This window comes from Ipomoea nil, unplaced genomic scaffold, assembly GCF_001879475.1.
Source record: "Ipomoea nil cultivar Tokyo-kokei standard unplaced genomic scaffold, Asagao_1.1 scaffold3030, whole genome shotgun sequence".
Lineage (NCBI taxonomy): Eukaryota > Viridiplantae > Streptophyta > Magnoliopsida > Solanales > Convolvulaceae > Ipomoea > Ipomoea nil.
Window position 1 is genome coordinate 5,986,620 of NW_017619458.1, and position 12,130 is coordinate 5,998,749.

At 36.0% G+C, this 12,130-nt stretch overlaps 2 protein-coding genes across 6 annotated transcripts; one reads left to right on the forward strand and one right to left on the reverse strand.

Annotated features, from left to right (window-relative positions):
* Positions 1-822: 822 nt before the first annotated feature.
* Positions 823-6,416, forward strand: LOC109163669 (protein SIEVE ELEMENT OCCLUSION B-like). Its single transcript, XM_019312426.1, has 7 exons — positions 823-1,104; positions 1,210-1,278; positions 2,873-3,315; positions 3,436-3,518; positions 3,605-3,786; positions 4,439-4,981; positions 5,624-6,416. The coding sequence occupies exons 1-7, from the start codon at positions 916-918 to the stop codon at positions 6,290-6,292; spliced, it is 2,178 nt and encodes a 725-aa protein (XP_019167971.1). The 5' UTR covers positions 823-915; the 3' UTR covers positions 6,293-6,416.
* LOC109163670 (thylakoid lumenal 15.0 kDa protein 2, chloroplastic) lies at positions 4,225-10,191 on the reverse strand. Of its 5 annotated transcripts, none has more exons than XM_019312427.1 (7): positions 9,902-10,191; positions 9,577-9,680; positions 8,713-8,803; positions 8,561-8,629; positions 8,282-8,391; positions 7,949-8,032; positions 4,225-4,344 (listed from the first exon to the last, which is right to left on the reverse strand). In XM_019312427.1, the coding sequence occupies exons 1-7, from the start codon at positions 10,119-10,121 to the stop codon at positions 4,240-4,242; spliced, it is 783 nt and encodes a 260-aa protein (XP_019167972.1). In that variant the 5' UTR covers positions 10,122-10,191; the 3' UTR covers positions 4,225-4,239. The 5 variants fall into 5 exon arrangements, 4 of the variants coding, with proteins under 4 accessions (XP_019167972.1, XP_019167975.1, XP_019167974.1 ...); XM_019312430.1 differs by having other exon boundaries at positions 9,577-9,712; positions 9,902-9,991; XM_019312429.1 differs by lacking the exon at positions 4,225-4,344 and adding an exon at positions 6,357-6,423.
* Between the last annotated feature and the right edge of the window lie 1,939 nt (positions 10,192-12,130).

A 12,130-nucleotide genomic window follows, 5' to 3' on the forward strand; every position in this document is an offset into this window, starting at 1 on the left:
GAACACGCGAACGCCCATTTCTCTTAGAAATCAGAGCTCTAAAGCCTCCTCTCACGAACTTCCTATTCAAAAGTTAACATATATGTACGCACACTTGTTTTGGTATGTATCGCGACAGAGAGTGTTGAGAGTAATAGTGATTGCTAGGGTTTTTGAGAGAAGAGGAGATTTTTGTACCTTGTATTTGGAGATAGAATCATTGAAGGCACTGATAAGCGGAGAATCGTCCCACAGATCATTTCTGCCTTTGCCCATTTCCGCGCGTTCTAGCTGTGAACTCTCAGCTCAAGAACGCCGCCAGAAATGGAGAAGAACGTCGCTAGAAATGGAGAAGCTCATCGGAGAAGAAAGAAAATGGGTAAAATGACTAAAATACCTTCATTATTTGACCTATTAAATTTTTCCGGTGAGATTTGACCTGCAATTTGACCATGACCAAAATTGATAGAAATTGCATAGTCAAGGTACTAAATTAATATTTTTGAAAGTCATGTATTGCAATTAACACAACTCCAATAGTCAGTAGACCAAAATTGAAATTTTATCTTTTGGTAAGCTTATATGATCGATGATGCCATATTCTTTTCTTGCTTCATTAATTATATGTTATCAAAGGTTGTATACATTTTATTTCCTCTTCCAAGTTACGTTGTTACTAGCTTTTGCTTTGCCATATTCTTTCCTTGCTTCATTAAATATGTGTTTTCAAAAGTTGCAAATTAAAGAAGAAAAAGCTAAAAGAGATGCAATAATAATGCGTCCCCTTCAAAAACAATATATGTTTTGGAGTGTGCTGCAAGGCATACCCTGATATAGTATATAATTGATAGATACTCTTTTAGAGTATAAATAACTCATGCAACACTCAGTCTAGCTAAGAATATCAATATCAATAATAATAATAATAATAATATAATGGAGACAATTCCGCAAGAAGCTCCCATCCAAAGCTGGGGTTGGATGATCGGTGATGAGAGTGGAATTGTTGAGCAAATTGAAATCACACATTTTCCAGATGGAAGAGAGATCAATGCCCACTCTATTCTCTCTATCATTACCCACATTTTAAAAGATTGTGCCATTGATGATCCTTCACCAGAAGAGGTAGTGTTTTTTGTCTAACTTTTACTTTAATTAGTTCTTTGGCTAGTAATAGTAATACTTAGCTTCCTTCATTCTGTATGTGCAAATTAAACACTATATATCTAGGATTCAAAAGATGAAGCAGAAACTGTGGATGAGGAGGTGCAACATGAAATACACAAACTTTCACCCAAGGTAATTAGAGGTGCTCCGATCTGTTAAAGTAAAAATTTAATAGTTAGACTGCACATTTATGTTTATATATTATATGTTCAACAATGTACACCCGTCAAGTGTGCGGGTCAATTAACTTTTTTTTTTATGGATTCCAAGTAACACCTGAACTATTTTCACTTTTTATCTTGTATTGGTGCCCGTTACACCAAATTGAAAAATATATGTGCTCCATCTTAAATAATGGCAAATTTTAATTGTGGACCATAGTCCATGTAGCATTCTAACTACATTTCAGTTACATTTGACAATATTACTTCATTTTTCAGCTTCATTTAATTTAAGGGAAAATGGCACTTTTTCCCCCTGAATTATATATTTATAGCACTTTTTCCCCCTCAATTATTTATGTAAGCACATTAGCCCCCTCAATTATTTTAAAAGTGGTGGTTTTTCCCCCTAATATATTAAATTGACATTTCTACCCTTAAAGTAAACATTTTATTTATTTTACTTCTCCAACAAATTATTGCGTATATGTAGCGATTACCACGGTTCGGTTCGAACTAAACTAAACACTATAGCAATCGAATTAAAAATTTTCGGTTATGATTCAGATCTAGAACCCAATATTTGGATTTCAATTTATTAAATTTAAGAATAAAAAAAACTAGATCATGAACCGTGAACTGGCGGTTCCGGATCCGGTTCGCGATTTTGAATAGTCTTTATTTTAAAATAGTCTAAATTCAACAATAAATGTATTTTATTTTTTCAGTTCGGAACATGAACCGACCATTCCGGTTTGCGATTTTAATAAACTCTAAATATCGCATTTTGATTATAAATTGTAATTGGAATATTTTGGTTTGGTTGCTATAGTATCTGCTTGGTTTGAACCAAATTATAGTAATAATTTGTTGGAGAAGAAAAATAAATGAAATATTTATTTTAAATATTTATTTTAAGGGTAAATATGTCCATTTAACATTTTAGGGGGAAAAAGAGCCACTTAAATAATTCAGGGGGAAAAAATGCTATATGTATATAACTCAGGGGGAAAAAGTGTCATTTTCTCTTAATTTTTTGATCCACACACTAGTTTCATTATAGCAATACCAAATACCATTTTAATTATTCTATAGTTTCATTTGACAATATACATTATCGCATGAACTCCATTATTTAATTTTATTTTTACACACACATTTTTTAATTATAATAATGCTGAAGTATTATTTTAATTACACTTCAAGTTCATTTGATAATATATGTTATTGTATGACTCTGGATTTTAGTTTCTTTTTCCACACACTAGTTTCATTATAGCAATACTAAAATATCATTTTAATTATATATACTACAGTTTATTTGACAATATACGCTATTGAAGCTCCCTTTGTTTTTTAGTTTGATTTTCCATACGCACTAATTTTATTATAACAGCATTGAAGTATCATTTTAATTTTACTGACCATGGTCCACACAAGTCCACTATATAACATAACAATAGAATTGTTAACTAAAAGCCTAAGCTGGTACCTGTTGAAGGATTTATGTAATATATATATATATATATATATATATATATATAATATATATATGGTGTTTCCAGGTAGCATACCTGAGTTCAGAAATTGGGGATGTGCATGAAAAGACAGTGGATGTGTTCAACATGTTATCAAACTACCAATGGGAAGCAAAGTTGACACTGGCATTGGCAGCCATTGTTACAAACTATGGGGAGTATTGGGTCGTTGCTCAATCAAATAATCCCCACAAAGAACTAACCAAGATGATGAAGTTTCTGAGGCAAATGGGGGAGAATCCTGCTGACCAGAAATCACACTTTCATGCACTCCATGCTCTATTCCAATCCATGTTGGATATCATCAAAGCAATCTTCAAGATTAAGGACTTCATGCTGCAATCCTCTCATTATGAAACCACAATTTCTTTAGCAACAACCATTACTGTCATTGCTAGCTACTGGACCGTCAGATCTATTCTTATCTCTGCACCTTACATCCATTCCCTCTTCGCAAAGGATTATGAGCCGTAAGATCGATACATTTATTTATTTCAATTTCTGCCATGCATGCATGCATATGATATGATATTATTATATTTTCACACTAAAACTTGATATCATATGATATATATTTCTTTAATTTTCAGATCCGCATCAGCTTCTAAGGAACGGGAACTGCGTATCTTGACTAGGAAACTTGGAGCTCTACTCATGTGTCTTCAAAATCATGGTACGTACGTACGTAAAATCACTTAGCTTCAAATTAATTATAATTTTCAGTGAAAAGTAATTAATATAATATATATAAATATGCAGAAGAGAAAAGCTTAGAGAAACAGCAATGTATTGCTGAGGAGAAACGGTACAGAGAAATGATGTGTGCTTTTGAGGAAGATCATGCTGACAATATGAGGAATCTCAAATTGTTGTTCAAGTCCAAAGGCAATAACAATAATGATGATTTGGCACCAATTGTTGATTGTTCAAACAACCAAAGGGTCTTTCTCAACTCAACTATTTTACTTAATTAAAGACTTCTTTCCATTTTTTATCCCAGGATTATGGGACCATTTCCGATCTCTGACTATTAATTTTTCCACATTTAGTTCTATGATTTTTAAATTATAATCACATTTAGTACACCGACTTAATTTCCACTCACATACAGATGATTTATCTAAAAGAGGCAAAAAAATCATTTTTCCATTACTTTTTTTCTTAAACTTCTAAAGGAGAGATCGGAAATGACAATTTTGACCTTCAAGATAAGTCACTAACCAGAAATTTGGTCACTGGTGATTGAAAATTAGGTTAAAAGGGACCAAATGTGACAAAGATTTAAAATCCGTGGGACCAAAAGTAGAAAATGGTCACATACATAATCATGGGATCAAAAGTAGATTAAAAAAAAAAAAAAAAACTCTTAATTAAATATGCCATTTGTTTAGAATTTAATGCATAAGCCCCAAGCATCTTGTGCTCATATAGCACCTCTGTGGTTCTCCTTGAGGGAAGGTCACATGATCCAACCCTATGGTGGGGTATTGACTCTTTGGCTGCAACAGATAAAGAAAGTATAGAACAGATTCTACTTTATAATAGAAAAAAAAAAAAATTAATGCATGATTTGGTATTCACTTTGTGTGTCAGGTTGAGTTAGAAAGTTTGAAGAACAAGAACGTAGTGCTGATGCTATCATCAGGCATAGACATCTCGAAGAGAATGCTTCATAACCTTGCACAAATCTGGAATGATATCCTTGTTCATAATAGCAGCTGCGAAGGCCATGGCGATGATGAATGCAAACTGATATGGTTCCCCATCTCTAACAACTGGGATGATCCCATGCAGCACAAGTTTGAAGAATTACGTTCCAAAATGCCTTTCTATTCAACAACTGATCCCAGATGCATACACCCAACCACCATTAAATTTATCAGACACAAGTTTGGTTTCAAAAGAGAGAGTATCCTGGTTGTAATGGATGGCGTTGGCAAGATTCTTTATCATAATGCATTTCATGAGTTATGGATGTGGACAGCCATGGCAAGAAGTTTCATCACAGAGAACCCCAGTAGTAAACTTGCGCCCTTCCCTCTTTCAGTGGAACTACTGCAACAATACTATTGGAAAACCCATCACTGGAGCCTCACAGATCTGTTTTTGGGCATTGATGACAAGACAATAGAATTGGTATGTCCATCCATCCATCCATCTTCAAATCCGGCTTTTAATTTTCCTTTAATTTGCAAATATTCAATTCATATATAGCATTACATATTCATCATATGTAGTATATACACCATACCCTTAGCTTTTTGTTGGGGGGAAGCTAGTAAATGGTCAAGTTCAGCACCAGGTGGCACCTTGCAAGGTGAACCCTGGTCCTACACGACCTATAAATTGTGCATTTATAGTATTGAAATTATGAATTTCTAAAATATAAATTGTATTTCTAAGTCAAAACACATCACAACTATAGAAGGAAATAATTTGTGAATACAATACAGGGTTATCAAATCCTAATCTGTTAACATTGTGAATACAAAAAAAGGTGATCACTTACATATATGTTAACATTGTGTGTTCATAGTATACAAATTATGAATTTTTAAAAGATAAATTGTGAACATTTGAACCGGGGTCTACAGAATAATTTGCGGGCTAGAAAATGTTAGTTGGGCGAGGCTTGAAGGGCCGGGCCAACTCCAACATCCTGCCTCTAAAAAATTAAATAAAATTGCTCATTTAATTTGTTACGAGAACTATACCTTTTGGCCTAGTGGTAAGGGTTTAGCTTGACCCTAACACTTTTTTTATTATATTATTGTTTAGATTTCTAAAACAAAACATGCGTGGATAATTGGAGGGGACAACATGGAATTGGTTAAAAGATTGGAGACCAACATCAATGCTGTTGATCAAACCTACGAAACCATCTCTGGCATTGTGTACATGGGGAAAAGCAGCAGCTGCAGGGGAAAAGACAGAAATAATAATGTTACCTGGGAGATGAGTGGTAACAAGCAGGTGGAATATCGCCATAGCTGGGAAGATGATGAGAAGAAAACATGGTTGTTTTGGGCTCGAGTTGAGAGCATGCTCCTGTCCAGGCTTCATTTCTTGAGACGATTATCATCAGGGCATGATGATGAGAATGAGGACGAAGCAGCAAAAACTCTCAAGAAGCTGCTGAGTTACAACAATAATCCTCAAACATGGGCCATATTTTGTTGTGTGAAGAAGGACAACTCGGGGGAATGGAAGAATGAATATTATTACGGAATTGAGGATGGATTGATAATGTTGGATGCAGTTTCAAAGTTCCAGGGGGAATGGGAAGAATGCTGCAAATTTCTTCAAGCCAATAGTAGTCATGCCCTCGGACGTTCCCAGCGGGTGCAGTTCTACACTCAGACTCTGCAGGGAAGTATCATCAAGTGTCCAGACTGTTATGCCGACATGGAGAAGTACACTGTATTGTCCTGCTGCCACCATCTCTAACAACATATATAGCCATTATTGTGCTTTAATTTGCTTCTGCTCTCATTTGTACGTTTCTTTTTTCAAACTTAAAATACTGCCTACTAAATCACTAAGCTAAATTTGTGCAAACTCTTGAAAGTTACTCCGATCTGTATCTACAGTATGTTGAAGTTAATTAATTGCAATTGGCACACACACATGTATGTATGTATGTATGTTAAATGGGTTCATTCCCGTGCGGTTGTGCGGTGCGTGGTTTTCCTTCTTAAAGAATAACATTAATAAGTGGCTCGGGCTATCAGGCTAGTCCGTTCGGGACACTGGCTTTATCAGTTTCGGGTTTATCGAACTAATTTTTATCGAGTTCGAGTCTAACCCTAAAAATTTTTGATTTTATCGGGCCAACCCATTGAACTCAGACTAAGATTGGCATCCCTACTAATAGGCAATTTATATCATGCACCACGGCGCACATAGCAATGTGCGCCCAAGCACAAAACGAGCGCGTTTCAATTGCTGACGTCACTCCGTCCGTCCAAACGGCCAAAACCCCATTATGTGTATTCAGTTAAAAGTTTCTGTGTATTGTGTTAAGAGTTTCTGTGTATTCAGTTAAGAGTTGATGCATATTCAGTTAAGAGTTGATGTGTATTCAGTTAAGAGTTTTTGTGTATTTAGTTACGAGTTTCTGAGTATTCAGTTAAGAGTTTCTATATATTATGTATCATGTTAGATTATGTGTATTCAGTTATGAGTTTCTGTGTATTCTGTTATAAGTTGATGTGTATTCGAAACAGAGAAATTTTTTTGGATAATGCACCAAAACGACGTTGTTTTGGGAGGCGCGGGGCGCACATTGCTATGTACGCCCTGGTGCACGGTATAACGATTGCTACTAATAGGAGCCAAGAAATGGGGGCCCTATGGATGGATGGATGGATAATAATGGATAAATTAAAGTTAAGGGACCAGAAATTTTTACCAAATCTTTTATCATTTGAGTTGACAATGAAACTCATTTGTTATTGTGAAGGATGAAGCTACAAGGATCAAAAATTTTCACCATCTGACATGGCAATATGAGTACCTTGACTCGAAAGATTCAAACTGTACGTGACTGTGTTCAAGAACAACATAAATAAATTGTGCAATTTTGAATTGCTCCAATTGAGTATTATGCTGTGCTAATATTAATGGTTAAGATGATGCAGAGAGACGGGTCCGAGAGAGATGACATATATAATATCGAGTGTGGGTGGATTCTTTTGAGATAGACCATGCTGCAGATCAGATAATACAGAAGAATTGAGGATTGCAAATGCAACAATATAATGGATGTTGAGAAGAAAGAATTTTGTGTTAAACATTTCTCGAGTCCCTTTAAGACAAGTGTAGAATTTGTAACTCTAGAGGTTGACTGTTAGGTTCATAGATTTTGCAAGTTGAAGGACTCCAAAACACCATATGAAACATCTAAGGAAAATAGATAAATCATATCTTCAACCTTGGGCATGCAAAAGAAGTCATGATAACAATTTAGTCTTGTAGAATAACTAACTAAATGTGCTTTCTCGTTTAAGTTTGAAGAAAATAATTAACTATATATTGCTTCAAATGACATGGAAATCTACATCACATCCTAACATGCATTGCAAAATCATGGAATTACTTTACCTCTGAGCAATTATTTGCGCCCACTGGTTCTCTCAAGCAGGCTGATATTGCCATAACAGCAGATTCAATAGACGCATCTTCACCCTGTTCACCCATCAGGTAGCAAATAAGTATAAGTAAGTAGCGATTTTTATTACGACTCTCAGCTTCTGAATGAATATTATTGCAACTCTACTTTTACCAGTCCTATAAATACATCCCTTCATGGACTCTGTAAACACGATTGATCAATAGCAAAACTCTCTCTAGAAATTCATTGTTCTCATATAGTATCATAGCCCTAATAATTTTCAAGTGAAACGTAAAAAACATGAGACAATAATATACTCTAACCTTTTCCTTCCAATAAAATATGTTCCCATATTTCCCAGCCAAACGGCTCCAGAAGCTACGCGGAATGTCTAGATCCACAGACGCTCCAACATTGAAGTTTAGTATGTTGCCTGTTTGTAAGATGAATTTAGCATGTTGCCTGATAAAGAAACTTAAACGTAATTATGAACAGATACTGCATTGTAATAGTAGTCAATAGTACTCAGGAAAAAAAAAAAAAAAAAACTCAAACGTGTTTCCCGATCAAAGTGAAGAGGCAATGATCTCCAGTCCTTTTACCAAAAGTAGGATCAGCAACGAAGACTATAGTCCTGTCATCCACTTCCCAGAAATCCTTGATTGCTAATCCTGCAGATATTGGTGTAAAACATTATGGTTTCCTTGATAAAGATTTGGGTGAATTTTAAATGCTAAGACGTAAAACATTGTACCTGGCGTTTCAGGGTAGTTCTGAGCCAAAACTCTCAACTTGAATCCAGTATCCTTTTCGATATCTGCAATCTCCTGTGCAAGTCTTTTCTCCTGCAGATAAATCATAAACTATGAAAGTTCTTCTTTACGTTTCCAAATATTTTATGTGCACTTCATATCCAAAACCATTTTTTATGAAATGTGGTATACAAACAGAATGGGATACGACTCATAGACACTCAAAAACTATATCAAAAACTGTTAAAGTAGAATGCTGGGCACAGTTACTACGAGGGTTTTTGTCTCACTTTACTGGCAGGGTTATTTCTTAATTCATATCTAGCCATTCTATATTTCTATGAGCTCTGGATAATGCATCGAGTATCGAGTAGATCAAACCTTACACGCCAAATAACTCGATGCTGGATTATGGAGAGTAGAGTGCCCCCCACCCCCTTTACTTCATAAAGCTACTCCTTCAGTATTTGTCATTAAAAAGAGATTACCGATTTTATTTTAGAAAAACACAGTTGACATTGATCACAAAAGTCGTCATGACTAATAAACAAGAGATTTAGCAGGTTATCTTAGGAAGAGCAAGCACCTATACCAAGAAAAGATAGATTATGCTGGGGTCCAAATTAGTTAGGCTATTAGACTTGGTAATCACAAGATTACAAGTTCGACTCCCAATAAGAGCGGCCGATTTGCCTTCATGGTTTGAGTTGGTTTATCTCCTTCCTTCAGATAGTTACTGCGATTTCCCTCGTCACTCGAAAAAATAAATAAATAAATAAAAATAAAACAGATAGATTATGCCCTAAATGCTAAGCATATTTACTCAAAGAAATCCCAATTCAATTGAATAGGGGCATAGACCAGACCTGGCCATCTGAGAGAAATCCAGCAACATCAATAACAGTGGTAAACTCCTTAGGAAGCATTTCCGGCTTGTTAACCCCTACCTTCCCCTCCGCAAATCCAACTCCTACAAATTTCACTTTCTTTACTTACTGCATCCTAATCCAAGAAAACCATTTCCCACAAAATCAACTCTGAAAACATATGCAATTTAAAACACACAAACAAAGAAAAAGCATAGAATATAACAGATTAACTTAACACTAACTCAAGACTAAGAATATAATTAGGATTATCAAGATTAAAAGTACCAAGAGGGTTAAAGAGAAGGGAGGGAGGATTAGTAACCTGAGAAGGACAGAGCGAGAGCCAGAGAGCCAGAGAGCAAGAAATTCACAGTCTTGGATTGCAAACCAGCATTTACTTTGATTGGCTTCTTCTGGGTTTGGATAGCCTGTTTGTGTTTGGAATGGGAAAGCAATGCTTTTCTGGGGCTACTGGAATGGGAATGGTCTGGAGCTGAAAGAGATATACAGAGTGGAGGAAGAAGAAGATGCGAGGAGGCCATTCCAAAATCCACACTTTGTGTGATGTGCTGATGCGACACGAATTTACAACCCAACTAATCCAACTATACAAGATTGTTAAATGTCAACTACCAAATTTTTATTTTTATTTTTTTGAAATGCCAAAATTTCATTTTTTTTTTCCACTAAAATATTAAATGCCATTACAAATATTTCATCCCTACCATTTTATTAATTTAATTCATATAAAAAAATATTTAGTATATTCAAAAAAATAAAAAAAATATTTAGTATCTTCAAAAAAAATAAAGAATATTTAGTATGCATAAATACACCACAACATGTTTAGAAATGCATCACGGTGAAATGCACAAATGCACCACACTCCTGTGCATTTTTGAATACATAGTAGTGCATTCTTGCATACAAAACAATGAAAACAATTCTAATATTTTTGACAGAAGGGTCGAATTGGCCCATCTACTACTCACAGGAAAATTTTACTGTGGACCATGATCCAAAACGGTGTCATTTCTTTTAATGAAAAGAAACGGCACCTGTTTCGCGTAATTAGTTCTGTTTGTATAGCATATTCAGTTTCGTTTTATATACATTGTAGTTTCATTTCAGCACAACTAAAGTTTCATTTTGTTTCAATTACAATTTCATTTGACATTATACATAAACAGTCTTATTACAGTGAGACATGTTATTTCTTTTTTTTTTTGGTTGTTGTCTTTTTTTTTTTTTTATACTAAAAAAGACACTTTTATTAAAAACCAAAACAACGTCTTGCCAAGGCCCAAAAGTGACCAAGGCTACAAAGAGATGAAAGAATAAAGCAAAGAGGCCTAAGGCTAACTAATAAAGGAGATAAACTCTAAACCACCAAGTGGGCCCAACACCCATTCTACAAACCATCTGTACCACATGCAAAGCTGGACAATTCCTGGGCGTCATGCCCTACACAAAGGGTGGGAACGGTGCTCCAAAACCAACGAAGGATTAGTTTCACCCTCAAGTGTTAGGTTAATCCCCCGCGGTTCAGAGCTCTGCATTTTTATCCGATGGGACCTATGTGACCATCCACAGAAGCAATGAACCAGCCTCCCGATACCCTACCACCCTCATGCGTTGGACAGATCCCCTCCGGTACAGATCTCTGCATTTTTATCCGGGGGGACCGTGAATAGTCCGCCACATGAGCAATGGTTCTCACCTCCACCCACCCTTGGAACCCAGGCCACCCCCGTTGTAACACCCCAAAATTTTTAAACTTTTGAAGCTTATATAATAAAGGTAAATTCTCATTAAATCCCAAAACATAATATAAAGAGTACAGGGTGCTATGCCACACCTGAGCTAGAGAACTCAGGTGCACAGGCTAACTAACTAATATTCTCAATAATGTAAATGTATAAGCATGGCACGCAGGCCGAAAGGAAAACTATCTACTTCTACGCTTCAAGACTCTAGCGCGCTCCAGTGTCTACTCCTCTGTGCCTGAAAGCCAAATATATCTGTTCAGCGAGAGATGCTGGTAACCCACTCCAACGCATTGAAATACAATACATATAGATATATACATAGATATATGAAAACCATTTCGAAGCATGAAGATATATCCTAAGAGACTCTAGCTTTCAAAACAGGGAATAGACTCGACAGATATGGATAAGCACAACCAACAGTCATAACCAAGCATGCACAATTCACAGGTGTAGGGAACAGATACGACAGATAGAGATAAGCACAGCTAATAGTCATAACAAGCATATACAGTTACTAGCATGTATCCTAGGGTCACGCTTTCATAACAATCCAATCACCCATATCTCATCACATAGCACACTTTGTTGGCGCCACAGGACCAATCGCATGTCCATACATGAGGGTCAGCGCATATAGCTCTGACACGGCCCCGCAGCACCCTGCCCCGTATCGCAACACGGAGGGGTCGATCGCAACCGACCGATGAACCGCAGCTCATCATAGTTTGATCGCAACCAAACAGTGGACCGCAGCCCAAGAGTAGTCATCTGACCGCAGC

Excerpts from the sequence above, each read along its gene's own strand:
- LOC109163669 (XM_019312426.1), top strand. The coding sequence starts at position 916 with ATGGAGACAATTCCGCAAGAAGCTCCCATCCAAAGCTGGGGTTGGATG. Across the intron at positions 1,105-1,209 it reads ATGATCCTTCACCAGAAGAG|GATTCAAAAGATGAAGCAGA; the intron begins GTAGTGTTTTTT and ends CTATATATCTAG. Across the intron at positions 4,982-5,623 it reads ATGACAAGACAATAGAATTG|ATTTCTAAAACAAAACATGC; the intron begins GTATGTCCATCC and ends ATTATTGTTTAG.
- LOC109163670 (XM_019312427.1), bottom strand. The coding sequence starts at position 10,121 with ATGGCCTCCTCGCATCTTCTTCTTCCTCCACTCTGTATATCTCTTTCA. Across the intron at positions 8,630-8,712 it reads GAACTACCCTGAAACGCCAG|GATTAGCAATCAAGGATTTC; the intron begins GTACAATGTTTT and ends CAATATCTGCAG. Across the intron at positions 8,033-8,281 it reads TATTTTATTGGAAGGAAAAG|GGTGAAGATGCGTCTATTGA; the intron begins GTTAGAGTATAT and ends ATGGGTGAACAG.